The following is a 16,553-nucleotide window of genomic DNA, read 5'->3' on the forward strand; positions in this document are numbered from 1 at the left end:
CAAACTGTTCCCACAAAGTTGGGAGCGTGGAATTGTCCAAAATCTCTTGGTATGCTGAAGCATTCAGAGTTCCTTTCACTGGAACTAAGGGGCCAAGCCCAGCTCCTGAAAAACAACCCCACACCATAATCCCCCCTCCACCAAACTTCACAGTTGGCACAATGCAGTCAGACAAGTACCGTTCTCCTGGCAACCACCAAACCCAGACTCGTCCATCAGATTGCCAGATGGAGAAGCGTGATTCGTCACTCCAGAGAACGCGTCTCCACTGCGCTAGAGTCCAGTGGCGGCGTGCTTTACACCACTGCATCCGACGCTTTGCATTGCACTTGGTGATGTATGGCTTGGATGCAGCTGCTCGGCCATGGAAACCCATTCCATGAAGCTCTCTATGCACTGTTCTTGAGCTAATCTGAAGGCCACATGAACTTTGGAGGTCTGTAGCGATTGACTCGGCAGAAAGTTGGCGACCTCTGCGCACTATGCGCCACAGCATCCGCTGACCCCGCTCTGTCATTTTACGTGGCCTACCACTTCGTGGCTGAGTTGCTGTCATTCCCAATCGCTTCCACTTTGTTATAATACCACTGACAGTTGACTGTGGAATATTTAGTAGCGAGGAAATTTCACGACTGGACTTGTTGCACAGGTGGCATCCTATCACAGTACCACGCTGGAATTCACTGAGCTCCTGAGAGCGGCCCATTCTTTCACAAATGTTTGTAGAAGCAGTCTGCATGCCTAGGTGCTTCATTTTATACACCTGTGGCCATGGAAGTGATTGGAACACCTGAATTAAATTATTTGGATGGGTGAGCGAATACTTTTGGCAATATAGTGTATATACAGGTGCATCTCAATAAATTAGAATGTCGTGGAAAAGTTCATTTACTTCAGTAATTCAACTCAAATTGTGAAACTTGTGTATTAAATAAATTCAGTGCACACAGACTGAAGTAGTTTAAGTCTTTGGTTCTTTTAATTGTGATGATTTTGGCTCACATTTAACAAAAACCCACCAATTCACTATCTCCAAAAATTAGAATACATCATAAGACCAATAAAAAAAACATTTTTAGTGAATTGTTGGCCTTCTGGAAAGTATGTTCATTTACTGTATATGTACTCAATACTTGGTAGGGGCTCCTTTTGCTTTAATTACTGCCTCAATTCGGCGTGGCATGGAGGTGATCAGTTTGTGGCACTGCTGAGGTGGTATGGAAGCCCAGGTTTCTTTGACAGTGGCCTTCAGCTCATCTGCATTTTTTGGTCTCTTGTTTCTCATTTTCCTCTTGACAATACCCCATAGATTCTCTGTGAGATGGGGTTCAGGTCTGGTGAGTTTGCTGGCCAGTCAAGCACACCAACACCATGGTCATTTAACCAACTTTTGGTGCTTTTGGCAGTGTGGGCAGGTGTCAAATCCTGCTGGAAAATGAAATCAGCATCTTTAAAAAGCTGGTCAGCAGAAGGAAGCATGAAGTGCTCCAAAATTTCTTGGTAAACGGGTGCAGTGACTTTGCTTTTCAAAAAAACACAATGGACCAACACCAGCAGATGACATTGCACCCCAAATCATCACAGACTATGGAAACTTAACACTGGACTTCAAGCAACTTGGGCTATGAGCTTCTCCACCCTTCCTCCAGACTCTAGGACCTTGGTTTCCAAATGAAATACAAAACTTGCTCTCATCTGAAAAGAGGACTTTGGACCACTGGGCAACAGTCCAGTTCTTCTTCTCCTTAGCCCAGGTAAGATGCCTCAGACGTTGTCTGTGGTTCAGGAGTGGCTTAACAAGAGGAATATGACAACTGTAGCCAAATTCCTTGACATGTCTGTGTGTGGTGGCTCTTGATGCCTTGACCCCAGCCTCAGTCCATTCCTTGTGAAGTTCACCCAAATTCTTGAATCGATTTTGCTTGACAATCCTCATAAGGCTGCGGTTCTCTCGGTTGGTTGGTTGTGCATCTTTTTGTTCCACACTTTTTCCTTCCACTCAACTTTCTGTTAACATGCTTGGATACAGCACTCTGTGAACAGCCAGCTTCTTTGGCAATGAATGTTTGTGGCTTACCCTCCTTGTGAAGGGTGTCAATGATTGTCTTCTGGACAACTGTCAGATCAGCAGTCTTCCCCATGATTGTGTAGCCTTTGCAGGTGTTTTGAGTTGATTAGCTGATTGGCATGTCACCATATTCTAATTTTTTGAGATAGTGAATTGGTGGGTTTTTGTTAAATGTGAGCCAAAATCATCACAATTAAAAGAATCAAAGACTTAAACTACTTCAGTCTGTGTGCACTGAATTTATTTAATACACAAGTTTCACAATTTGAGTTGAATTACTGAAATAAATGAACTTTTCCACGACATTCTAATTTATTGAGATGCACCTGTATATACAGTATATATATATATTTTTTTTTTTTTTTTTTGCTTTAATGAAAGAATGCACTCGAGCTGGCATGGACTCCACAAGTTTTTGCAAAAACTGATGCTATTCCAGCATGATTTGAGAATGTTCTAAAGAGCATTTTGTGTGCTTCAATAGAAACAAGAAAATCTGACCTTTTGTACAAAGGAGCTAACATGGTCAATGTCACAAATGGGCTTATTTGATTAGTGACCTAAAAAATACTGCAGAATCTTAAAGATTTTGTAGGGGTATCCCGATACCATTTTTTGTAGACACGAGAGTACAAGAGACAAGTATCAGTTCTTCCTTTTAGGTACCCACCTATTTTTAGTTTAATTTATTTCTATTTTTGTAGTTCAAATATAATACTGTGAGACTGATGGTTTGAGGGCAGTGTTTATTTTCAAGAACAGAAGCATCTCTGCATGTTAACATGTGAAGCCCTATGAAATCTAATTCTGTTTTCCGTTTAATTAATTCTGAATTCCGTATTCAACAGTTTAATTAAATTTTATCAACAAAAGGGTATCTAAATAAATGAATGAATTAAAACTTTGATCAAATGAAAATAGAAAAATACATTTTCAACATTATTTTTATCATATGAAGTACTTTTATACAGATCCTCAGATCCACAGCACAATCCAAAATACAACATAGGTGTTATTTTTGTCAAATAAAGTGCTGCACAACAGAGCATCACAAATGTGAGATATTGCTTTAATATAATACAATTATTATACATTTATAATTAGAAGTAGATTTATTAGTTATTATTACAGTGAATATTACATAACTACACAGTAGTGATATATTTCTGTCATCTTTTTAGGCATTTAAATGGAGCTTTTATTTTGGTGGAAAACCAGGTGAAGCCCTTTCAGTTTGAATGTTTTTGAAGACAGCTTCACACCTCCAGAAAAGCAGGTGCATGACCCAATGTGATTATCGATCTGCAAAAGGTGATTTAATTCAATAAATATATAGTCTGTATGTGCTGCACACTTCAAGGTGAATGTGTGCTCTGCTCTCCGTCATCTACTACACATACGCGTGATGACCATGATGTGGTGTTTTCAGTGTATGAGCATCCAGCTTCACACTTTCACTTTGAAGTGCACAGCACATGCAGACGATATAATTATTTTATTAAATTGCAGCCCTTGTGGTTTAATAATCACACTAGGATATATCTAAAATGTAAATTTTCAATTTGCACTGAACGTTTACCCAATGACATTTGTACATTAGACGGTATTGTTTTTTGATATCAGAGCATTTTTACGAGTACGTGAACTCAGTATCGGACCCGATTCAGATACCCGTATCAAGACATCACTAGTATTTTGGTAACACATTACAGTAACATTAATGTTCTCTTTGTTAAAGGTTTACATAGGAGTTCATTAATGACTAATACAAATCTACAAATGCTTTATAAATAATTTATATGTGATTATAACAATACACATAAAAAGGGTGACTTTCATGCAATACCTGCCAAATGGTTGAGCCATTTTACTGCACATGCTATAAATGCTTAATAACACTTTTTCAAAATTAGTAACCTTTAAAAATGTTATCCTGATGTAAAGTGGACACATATGAGTTAGAAAACCTTTGTAAATAAAGTTCAGTATGGTTTAATGACCATCAGGCTTTTTATATGACATATGCTGTGAATGAACAAATAGGGTTTTTGCAGAGGACTTTAGGTAACAAGGACTAGGTAAGTTGGGACACCATTCGGAGTAGCAGCATTCTTTTGACATTAATATGAAAAGGAAAATACAACAAGTGAGTCAAGACATTACAGTAATTAATATAAACACAGTCGACTGTAGTAAAATGACAATCCCTTCTTTTAATCTCATTATAATAATCTATTTTTGCTGCATTGTAACATTAATCATGAAACTCCATGGGCCAAAGGGAGGCGCTATATCGCAAAAACAGTTTACGCTTAAAATGTTAAAGTCTCCATACATATAAGTCAGGCATTTGAGGTATTATTTGAAAGCTTAGAATCTGAAATTTTTAGAGATAACCATCATTTCTGCATTTGTTACTTAAAATAACAAAATAAGGCCTTAAAACATTCACATTGAAAATGAGCGCCACCCCCACTCCTTCACATAGCACATAAATGGACAAGTGATATATCAAATGAAAGCTCTCACTCTCAGGAATGCGATTTTGTGAAATTTATTTTGTTGCCATAATACCACAGTTTGAAATATTTTCAAAAGAATCACAAACTGAAATATGATTTCTGCAAGTCATCAAACACAAATGTCCCTTTTATGCTTCGATAGCTTCTGCTATAAGCCCCAAATAGCTAAAAACATTAGATGTGCTTTTACCTTAGAAAGAATTAGCCATTGTTTACTTGTCTGTGAGCTTGTTTGGTTGAATAATCCAATGTTATATCTTAGATTTCCAGAACAATATATGCCATCCAGAAGGAAAAGCATGCAAAACAAATAATCAGAAAAGATGTTTGACTATTTATGATAGTTTTATATAATCACAAAGGGGAGGATCTCAGCTTTCTAATGGCACCTAGATTGAGCTTCTAGTCCACTCAGAGGCCGAGATTTTCAATTAAACAACAAGGGTGGTGCTTGTACTGAAAATTATACTGAATGTCTATGGACGAGCACAAATTTGTGGTCTAAAACGTGTTAGAGTGCCACCTACATTTCAGATCTGTGTATTGTGATGGAATGTGATAGAGAAAAAAAATCTTTTTTCTAGTGCTTTCTGCCACCTAGTGGAATAAAATGAGACTTTTCAAAGTGAGGTTGAGTGAACAGAACCAGAATTATATGTTTACAAATTCAGGACAACAAAAAATTTCTGTTTATCATAAGATTATAAACACATACAATATTATTCATGAATAACTGAAGTCTTTTTTTATTTTATTTGGGCGGTTCTCTGAAAAGAGACCAATTTTTTGCAATTACTCCGCAAAATGTGTGAATGGTGAGCTTTTAAATCTGAGTGTGAAAAATTGCAGGAAGCATCCCAAAAATCCACCTGAGTTTAAGGGGTTAAAATGCTCACTATTTGGCAAGTATTGCATGAAAGTTGCCCTTTTTATTAATTTTGTTCTAACTGCATATTAATGATTTATAATGCATTTGTACATGAATTATTAGTCATTAAAGAACCCCTTTATAAAGCCTTTAGAAAGGAAACATCAATGTTAAGTGTTACTAATATTTCTTATTTAATTTACATCGTAATATTTATTTGTTTTAAACTTTTCAAATCCTAAAACTTTCTGGTTATTTCCAGGATTAGTTTATATTTTGAGTCCCAGATTTCAATATGGTCTCAGACTTTTGGACCTCACTATGTACTTTGAATTCTGTGCCTCTCAGTACAAATGAAGATCAGAGAGGAGTAACCTACTCTTGGATGCTTTGTAACTACAAGCACTGGCCAAATACAGTTGTGTATAATATAGACTGTGCCTCATTCAGTAACAGACAGAAAAATGTAAGATACCCACCCCTGCAGGTCTGCCCCATAGAGCGGTGTGCGCCCCATGTCTATCCCAGGGGCTCGTGGGTGCCCAGGCATCCTGACACAAGCGTAAGCCATGCAGCAGATTCAGAGTTTTTAGCTTGCCTCCGGAGACACCATTGGGTACCGTGCTAGCAGAACTTTCTCTATAAGAAACACAAAGGGTGTTTAAACTGGCTGTTTTTTATATCAGTGAGGGCTTAGTAAAGTGTTAAGACACTTAAATCACACTTAAAATGTATGAACATCCTTGCAAAAGATAACAAAATATTAAACTAAGTGGCATCTGCAAACAAATGATGTTAGACCTTTTCTCAGAACTAAACTGGTTGACAACCAGATAGTGTACATATACTTTTTGTCTTGATATTGAACAATAGAACTGTTATATCATTTAAAACCCAACAAACTTATTTTTGTGAAATGTTAGCTTGAAAAGTGTGCTTGTGCTATATTTCTTATTGTCACATAATCCAATGACATTCATACAGTGTGACTTATGTGTCTGTTATTAAGGTCTCTAAAGATAAATGGTTACTGCACTCATTGGAGTTATTCGAGTTACAATTACAAAATACTGAATCAAAAGATGTAAGCAATATCTACATTAGTTTGTATCCACGTTCTGTCTCACCTGATGCCACTGGTTTGGGACTCATCTTGTGATTCTCTCATCATGATTGGTCCAACAGAAGGGCCCCTGGGCCAGTTCAGGAAATCTGATTGGACAGCCACGCAGGCATAATATCCTCCATTCAAGCTATGCTGTTGCAATCTTATTGATGTCTGGAAATGAAGAAAGAAAGGAAATGAAGAAATGTTCTCACAAAGCCCACATCCTTTTGTTTGTATTTCTTTTTGTTCTAGTTTTGAAACGTTTTTTTTTTCCCCCTCAAAATTAGGAAAGGAGTATCAGCCATGATATGCAGCTTTAAAGGCCATGTGTTTATATGACACAAAGAGACTTAGGATAATGTTCGGATAATTATCAATAATACTTGACGGAAGAATTGTTATTCTGACAATTATTAATAGTAAATGCAACTATTTATTAAACATTCAATCTGGTCTCATAGAATCACGTTACTATAACTACATTTTTGCTAAATGTGTTTTATGTGGCTCTTTGTATGTATTAAGGCATATGTATTTGTATGTATTAGTTTCCAGGTGAAATAAACACCAAAGGGGCTAAAACAACAATAACTTTTATTCACTTTCAAACAAATCACGAGCAAATGGCAGAATATCAGTTCATAAACATTTACTTTTTGCCCTGTTCCTCACACAATGACATAAAAACACTTTTACTTAAGCACATGACTTGTAAAGCGAGACATTTTAACATTTGCATTACATACCAACTACATTTACAAGCTTCTTCAAACATGATGTGCAATGGCTCAACTGACAGAACGCAATATAAGGACTGGCATACGAGTCCAGCAGTGCATGCAAATCGGCAAGTCAGTCAGCCAAAAGTGTCATAGAAGCACAAGAAAATTAGTTGGTTGCTTTAGCAATTGCGTTTTTCACCTCACATTTGAGGTAATTTAATTTAAATGTTGCCACAGTCACATCATTTTAATGAGATCATGCCGTAAACATTGGTGTCTTTTGTCATTTTTCTGTTGCCACTGTTTTATAAAAGCAATAAGCCACTTGTGTCCATGCATTACAGTCATTTTACCATGGTAAGGGGGTAAGGGGGGCTTAACACAAAGGGAGAGATTGTGAAAAAAAAGGCAGGTTATGGTGGCTACCTCTTCAAGCTTCAAAAGGACACAAAAGTATAATTCAGAAGTCTAATAAATTATTCCATGAGACTCATGATTATTATGAAAGCATACAATAAGGTTTGGTGAAAAATCTAATGTATTATTTAGTGAAAATGTTCACTGACCATTGATCTCCCGTGCGCGTTCATGATAGCGCATGAGAGGAACAGTTCACGCAGCGCCCTCGTGACATTGGGGCATTCAAGAGAAAACTTGTTTATCTAAAAACAGGCCTCCACAGCGATAGTGACAAAAAAACACAACACAGCTGCACACAAAACAGAGAACAGAACTTACTAAACATGTCTGAAAAGTTTTTAGTCGAAGAATTTACCCAGCCTTATTTTTTTAAGTTTTTGGATCAGTGCCAGTTCACAGCAGACAGAGTTACCCACACAATGCCGAAAATAGAAAACAAGCGATCGATAGAATGTACTGTCACTCGCCACTGCTGGTTAAGACAAAAACTCTGATTACCATTGAAAATATACCTTTTATTGCACGTCGTTTGCCATCAGATTAGGACACGATGTGACTGTGGCTGCCTGTAGCCTCCTCTATGTTTCTGTTTGATTTCTGAGTACTCCGTTAAAAAATAAAATAAGGCTGGGCATAGAAATGCATCAATACTTCAACTACAAACTCTTCAGACATGTTTGCATTCTTTTGAAGCTTGAAGAGGTGGTCACCATAAACTGCAATTGTATGACATCACTTTGCATACATTTTTTTTTCACAATTTCTCCCTATGTTTTAAGAAAAAGAAAGAAAGTCATATAGGTTTATAACAACACAGGGGTGAGTAAACAATGATTGAATTTTCATTTAATGTGAACTATCCCTTTAAGTAGATGATTAATCTGATGATCCATGTTATTCCAGCATGATTTCAGAATGAGCATCTTGTGTGCTTCAGTGGCAGGGAAAGTACAAAGTAGTTAACATTGTCAATTTCACAAATTTGCTTATAATTTTGCTTACCTAGAAAATCATGCAGAATCTTAAATATGTCTTCTTTATTTTCATCATTACTTTTCTTTGATCCTAAAACTTTCAGTTTAATTTTGAGGTTTAAATTCAATTTTGAATCCCTTATTATTAATGTGGTCCCACACTTTTGGACCAGAGTACACACTTGAAATGAGGGAAATAAAGGCTATAGGTAAACTCACATGTGGTGAATCTTCAACATGGCTTCTTACATGAAGGAAAGACTCTGAAACATCTCAGAAAGTTGCTCCAAACACCTACCGCCCACTACAACTCTCTGTGTTGGACATTTCAAACTCAATCCTCATTATGAATCTTTCTTGCATTCAGACACGTCACCTACAGTCAGAGTCAGTTTTACTCTTGTGATGTATTAAATGTTTAAGCAATTTCTGCCACACTAATGTTTAGAGTATCCGCTTTAGGTGACAAACTCTTGATGATGTTCTTTGTATCTGTAACACACTGTGAGCTCCACCCACTTCATGATTGTGGTAAACCTCACACTGAAACACTCTCAAGTGAACAGTAATGGAAGTAGGCTGCCACTTACAGCAGAAAGATTACAGCTGAATGAGTGTAACTTTCATAACCATATCTCAGTTCAGATCAATTCCATTTTAGTCAAGCCAGTAGTTTGAGTGTCAAAAAATGAAATAATTTCGGTTGTAGCTTAGAATATGAGGTATTTATGTAATATTTTAATGAGACTGTAATTAAGCTATTATTTAAGCTTTAGGGATGATGGGTATGAATTGTTCCTCTATGAATTTCATTGTACAATAAACAGTTGACCATGACTGAGATGATTCATTCCTGTTATGCAGTACATTTTCCCCATCATATATGTTTTAATATACTGCATAAAAAAATGTTAAAGATGAGTTTTCTTTAATCACAAGAAAGTGAATTTACTGAGCAATTGCTGCCATTTTTGCTAGACATAAGGGACTATTGGTAATGTCAGTTTGATATGTACATAGGCCTACTATGGTATTTACATGATACTATAAGGTACATGTTCAAAAAAATCATGTTAACGCAGTGGTACTTTTTGGTACTTTATGCATTCGTGACTTTAGTGTTTTGATTCTAAAATGTTTTTTCCTGCAGCCAGTACAGAGTCGGACACAAGATGCACACGCAGGTATTACATTTACTGAAGACCCTTTTATTGGCTGGTAAATGATAAGATGGGAGCCATCCGAATGATACAGAGTGAATTGCGAACCCATTTTGGAATCAGGTTTCTTGACATTTTTATGCATTTACTTTGAGTTTTTACTTTTTTATGTATGAAATAAATTATTGGTAGAAAAATGCTTATTCTGCGTCTTCTCTTTGTAACACCATGGTCAGGTTTGATGACAAGCATAATGACATTAACTGCAAAAACTGACACTTCAGATTAATTTTAAAATGATAAACTTTGACAAATAATAGTTTGATAATGTCTAAATATATATATATATATATATATATATATATATATATACACTATATTGCCAAAAGTATTCGCTCATCTGCCTTTAGACGCATATGAATTTAAGTGACATCCCATTCTTAATCCATAGGGTTTAATATGACGTCGGCCCACCCTTTGCAGCTATAACAGCTTCAAATCTTCTGGGAAGGCTTTCCACAAGGTTTAGGAGTGTGTTTATGGGAATTTTTGACCATTCTTCCAGAAGCACATTTGTGAGGTCAGACACTGATGTTGGACGAGAAGGCCTGGCTCGCAGTCTTCGCTCTAATACATCCCAAAGGTGCTCTGTCGGGTTGAGGTCAGGACTCTGTGCAGGCCAGTCAAGTTCTTCCACACCAAACTCGCTCATCCATGTCTTTATGGACCTTGCTTTGTGCACTGGTGCGCTGTCATGTTGGAACAGGAAGGGGCCATCCCCAAACTGTTCCCACAACGTTGGGAGCATGGAATTGTCCAAAATCTCTTGGTATGCTGAAGCATTCAGAGTTCCTTTCACTGGAACTAAGGGGCCAAGCCCAGCTCCTGAAAAACAACCCCACACCATAATCCCCCCTCCACCAAACTTCACAGTTGGCACAATGCGGTCAGACAAGTACGGTTCTCCTGGCAACCGCCAAACCCAGACTCGTCCATCAGATTGCCAGATGGAGAAGCGTGATTCGTCACTCCAGAGAACGCGTCTCCACTGCTCTAGAGTCCAGTGGCAACGTGCTTTACACCACTGCATCCGACGCTTTGCATTGCACTTGGTGATGTATGACTTGGATGCAGCTGCTCGGCCATGGAAACCCATTCCATGAAGCTCTCTACGCACTGTTCTTGAGCTAATCTGAAGGCCACATGAACTTTGGAGGTCTGTAGCGACTGACTCTGCAGAAAGTTGGCGACCTCTGCGCACTATGCGCCTCAGCATCCGCTGACCCCGCTCTGTCATTTTACGTGGCCTACCATTTCGTGGCTGAGTTGATGTCATTCCCAATCGCTTCCACTTTGTTATAATACCACTGACAGTTGACTGTGGAATATTTAGTAGCGAGGAAATTTCACGACTGGACTTGTTGCACAGGTGGCATCCTATCACAGTACCACGCTGGAATTCACTGAGCTCCTGAGAGCAGCCCATTCTTTCACAAATGTTTGTAGAAGCAGTCTGCATGCCTAGGTGCTTCATTTTATACACCTGTGCCCATGGAAGTGATTGGAACACCTGAATTCAATTATTTGGATGGGTGAGCGAATACTTTTGGCAATATAGTGTATATATATATATATATATATATATATATATATATATATATATATATCCAAATGCATATCTTGTGCTAAAATATAAAATTAGGTTACAACAAGCCATCAGACTACACAGTAGGTGGCTATAGGCTGTTACTGGAATGACATGGTTTTCAAGTCATGTTATTTATATTTTGTTCACCATATGGCAGCAATCTTCCTCCAATTTATGTCGCATTCTCATATTTACTTAATGTTTCAACTTATCCACATTATTTTTCAGCGTAACTAGGGCACCGCCATTACAACCTAGAATGTGGACCACTTACGGTATAAGCCACTTCCGGCTATTTTAGCGATACAAAAATACTACATTATGCTGCTTTATATTACAGGGTGGCAATATATGTTGTATTATATGTTATTATTAGCATTTATTACTATTTTCATAAACACATTGGTTCGGTGTGCGTGTAGTTTTACCGTTTATCGTATTTTGTCATTGTTTCATCACACACTGTTGCACAGACAGAATAAATGAGAGATCAGGCGCCGACACGGACAGTCCTCCGCGCCGTCTGACATGCCTCCACAAATTTTACACAACCTCCAGAGAGCAGAAAGGTGCTGGTAAAATGCTGCTTCAACCCTCTTTGCACCAAAACTGTATTTTGTTTCATCTTGACAAAATAACACATTATTCTCTCCGTTCTTTGTCAGAGAGCATTCTCTCTTTCTTAGCGGTGCTTAGTAAACAGACACGCAGATCATTCATTCAGAAAGGCTTATGAAACATCGCCTTTGGAAATAAATAAATAAAGGCATCATCGTAGGTTATGCAGGTACATATTAATGGAGGTTTACATGAAGACAAGAAACACTTCATCGCAACGATCTCGGTAAAGTAAGAAGCAGATTTTATTATCGTCTCTTCAGTACAACACACAGTAATAAGTGAATGATTTATTTACTCTTTTACTATAAATGCAGTTGTTAGAAAAGTATCTGACATTCGGCTATTATGCTACTGTACATCCTGTGGTTGTGCGATAGTTTATAAGGCCATATCACTAAATTCTGGTATTATTATCCTTCTAGTCAGGGGTGGATTATGACTAGCAAGGGCCCCGGGGCCAATTTTCTTCAAAGGCAATCTGAGTAAACACAAAATACAGTTTTAAAATGATAATGTTATTTATTGAAGCATAAGTATTTGCCCTTAGTTACTAAATCCCCAAATCTATAAAACTGCAATTATAATGGGGTTCAGCTGGAATAGACACACCCAGGCCTGATTACTGCCAGTCCTGTTCAATCAAATCAACACCTAAATAGAACTTTTCAGCAGCATGAAGTTGGCTAAAAGGTCTCACCCAGTAGCACACTATGCCAAGGTTGAAAGAAATTCCAAAAATGATGAGGAAGGGTTACAAAGCTATTTCAAAGGCTCTGGGACTCCAAAGAACCACAGTGAAAGCCATTATCTCCAAATGGAGAAAACTTTGCACAGTAATGGACCTTCCCAGAAGTAGCCGACCTTCCAAAATTCCTTCAAGAGCACAGCGACAATTCATCCAGGAAATCACAAAAAAAAAAAAAAAAAAAAAAAAGCCTCAATATCAATACAGGTCACTGTTCATGACTCCACTATCAGAAAGACACTGGCCAAAAATGTCATCCATAGAAGAGTGGCGAGGCGAAAACCACTGCTAACCCAGAAGAACATTAAAGCTTGTCTGAATTTTGCCAAAACACATCTTGATGATCCTCAAACCTTTTGGGAGAATGTTCTGTGGACTGATGAGTCGAAAGTGGAACTGTTTGGAAGACAGGGGTCCCATTACATCTGGGGTAAATCAAACACAGAACTCCACAAAAAGAACATCATACCTACAGTCAAGCATGGTAGTTGTAGAGTGATGGTGTGGCGATGCTTTGCTGCTTCAGGGCCAGGGCGGCTTGCAATTAATTGAGGGAAACATGAATTCTGCTCTCTACCAGAAAATCCTAAATGAGAAAGTCTGGTCATTAGTCCGTGAGTTGGATTATGCAGCAAGACAATGATCCAATGCAGAGGTGGACTTACTCCTAGTCCACCTCTGAATGGCTCAAAATAAGCTAAATTAAAGTTTTGGAGTGTCCTAGTCAAAGTCTTGACTTGAACCCAAATAAGATGCTGTGGCAGGATCTTAAATGGGCAGTTCATGCTCGAAGATCCTCCAATGTGGCTGAACTAAAGCAGTTCTGCAGAGAAGAGTGGGCCAAAATTCCACCACAGCGTTGTGAAAGACTGATCTCCAGTTATTGGAAGCGTTTGGTTGCAGTTTTTGCTGCTAAAGGTGGCACAACCAGCTATTAAGCTTAAGGGGGCAGCTAGTTTTTCACATGGTTATATACAGTTGAAGTCAGAAGTTTACATACACTGAGGTTGAAGTTATTAAAACTCATTTTTTAACCATTCCACAGATTTCATATTAGCAAACTATAGTTTTGGCATGTCGTTTAGGACATCTACTTTGTGCATGATGAGAGTAATTTTTCCAACAATTGTTTACAGACAGATTTTTTTCACTTTTAATTTGACTATATCACAATTCTAGTGGGTCAGAACTTTACATACACTAAGTTAATTGTGCCTTTAAGCAGCTTGGAAAATTCCAGAAAATTACGTCAAACATTTAGGCAATTAGCCAGTTAGCTTCTGATGGGTGGTGTACTGAATTGGAGGTGTAACTGTGGATGTATTTTAAGGCCTACCTTCAAACTCAGTGCCTCTTTGCTTGATATCATGGGAAAATTCATCTGTACCAACAATAATACACAAGTATAAACACCATGGAACCACACAGCCATTATACCGCTCAGGAAGGAGACGCATTCTGTCTCCTAGAGATTAGCGTAATTTGGTGCGAAAAGTGTAAATCAATCCCAGAACAACATAACAGGACCTTGTGAAGATGCTGGAGGAAACAGGTAGACAAGTACAGTTGTGCTCTAAAGTTTGCATACCCTTGGAGAATTAGTAATATATGTACCATTTTTAAAGAAAACATGAGTAAGCAGGCAAAACACATTTCTTTTATTTCTTATAGGATTCATATTCAACTGTAGGTTATAACAGAATAGCACAATCATAAAACAAAACATATGTTTTAATGAAATGACCCCTGTTCAAAGTCTGCATACCCTTAGTTCTTAATACTGTGTATTGCCCCCTTTAGCATCAATGACAGTGTGCAGTCTTTTGTAATAGTTGTCTATAAGGCCCCAAATTCTTACAGGTGATATAGCTGCCCATTCGTCTTGGCAAAATACCTCAAGGTCATGCAAAGTCTTTGGTCGTCTTGCATGAGCCGCACGTTTGAGATCTCCCCAGAGTGGCTCGATGGTATTAAGGTCAGGAGACTGTGATGGCCACTCCAGAACCTTCACCTTTTTCTGCTGTAACCACTGGAGGGTCAACTTGGCCTTGTGTTTAGGGTCATTGTTGTGCTGGAAAGTCCAAGAGTGTCCCATGTGCAGCTTTCGTGCAGAAGAATGCAAATTGTCTGCCAGTATTTTCTGATAACATGCTGCATTAATTTTGCCATCAATTTTCACGAGATTCCCCATGCCTTTAGAGCTCACACACCCCCAAAACATCAGTGAGCCACCACCATGCTTCACAGTGGGGATGGTATTCTTTTCACTATAAGCCTTGTTGACCCCACTCCAAACATAGAGCTTATGGTTGTGACCATAAAGCTCTATTTTGGTCCATCACTCCAAATTACACTGTGCCAGAAGCTGTGAGGCGTGTCAAGATGTTGTCGGGCATATTGTAACTTGGCTTTTTTGTGGCATTGGCGCAGTAAAGGCTTCTTTCTGGCAACTCGACCATGCAGCTAATTTTTGTTCAAGTATCGTTGTATTGTGCTCCTTGAAACAACCACACCGTCTTTTTCCAGAGCAGCCTGTATTTCTCCTGAGGTTACCTGTGGGTTTTTCTTTGTATCCCGAACAATTCTTCTGGCAGTTGTGGCTGAAATCTTTCTTGGTCTACCTGACCTTGGCTTGCTATCAAGAGATCCCTGAATTTTCCACTTCTTAATAAGTGATTGAACAGTACTGACTGGCATTTTCAAGGCTTTGGATATCTTTTTATATCCTTTTCCATCTTTATAAAGTTCCATTACCTTGTTACGCAGGTCTTTTGACAGTTCTTTTCTGATCCCCATGGCTCAGTATCTATCCTGCTCAGTGCATCCGCGTGAGAGCTAAAAACTCATTGACTATTTTTACACAGACACTAATTGCAATTTAAAAATCCACAGGTGTGGGAAATTAACCTTTAATTGCCATTTAAACCTGTGTGTGTCACCTTGTGAGTCTGTAACAAGGCCAAACATTCAAGGGTATGTAAACTTTTGATCAGGGCCATTTGGGTGATTTCTGTTATCATTATGATTTAAAAAGGAGACAAACAACTATGTGATAATAAATGGCTTCATATGATCACTATCCTTAAATAAAAGACAGTTTTTTTGCATGATCAGTCATATTTTCAAAATCAATACCAAAATTTCACAATTTCTGCCAGGGTATGAAAATTTTGAGCACAACTATATCTATATCAACAGTAAAATGAGTCCTATATTGACATAACCTAAAAGGCTGCTCAGCAAGGAAAAAGCCACTGCTCCAAAACTGCCATAAAAAAGCCAGACTACAGTTTGCAAGTGCACATAAGATCTTACTTTTTGGAGAAATGTCCTCTGGTCTGATGAAACATAAATTGAACAGTTTGGCCATAACGACCATTGTTATGTTTGGAAGAAAAAGGGTGAGGCTTGCAAGCCGAAGAACACTATCCCAACCGTGAAGCATAGGGGTGCCAGCATCATGTTGTGGGGGTGCTTTGCTGCAAGAAGGACTGGTGCACTTCACAAAATAGATAGCATCATGAGGAAGGAAAATTATAGGATAATTATGGATATATTGAAGCAACATCTCAAGACATCAGCCAGGCAGTTAAAGCTCGGTCGCAAATGGGTCTTCCAAGTGGACAATGACCCCAAGCATACCTCCAAAGTTGTGGCAAAATGGCTTAAGGACAACAAAGTCAAGGTATTGGAGTGG

General features: G+C 38.2%; 1 protein-coding gene across 3 annotated transcripts in view; it reads right to left on the reverse strand.

Moving 5' to 3' along the window:
- The window catches only part of LOC127422258 (ras and Rab interactor 2-like), a 49,336-nt gene extending 40,167 nt beyond the window's left edge, over positions 1 to 9,169 (reverse strand). The window contains exons 1-4 of one of the 3 annotated variants that reach the window (XM_051665650.1): positions 8,902 to 9,165; positions 8,221 to 8,475; positions 6,586 to 6,737; positions 5,938 to 6,097 (exon numbers count right to left, since the gene is read on the reverse strand). In XM_051665650.1, coding sequence (XP_051521610.1) covers positions 5,938 to 6,097; positions 6,586 to 6,629 — 204 coding nt within the window. In that variant the 5' untranslated portion in view covers positions 6,630 to 6,737; positions 8,221 to 8,475; positions 8,902 to 9,165. Of the gene's footprint in view, positions 1 to 5,937; positions 6,098 to 6,585; positions 6,738 to 8,220; positions 8,476 to 8,901 lie in introns of all 3 variants that reach the window. The other 2 variants (XR_007894147.1, XM_051665649.1) reach the window with 2 other exon arrangements.
- Between the last annotated feature and the right edge of the window lie 7,384 nt (positions 9,170 to 16,553).

Source organism: Myxocyprinus asiaticus, chromosome 31, assembly GCF_019703515.2.
Source record: "Myxocyprinus asiaticus isolate MX2 ecotype Aquarium Trade chromosome 31, UBuf_Myxa_2, whole genome shotgun sequence".
NCBI lineage: Eukaryota > Metazoa > Chordata > Actinopteri > Cypriniformes > Catostomidae > Myxocyprinus > Myxocyprinus asiaticus.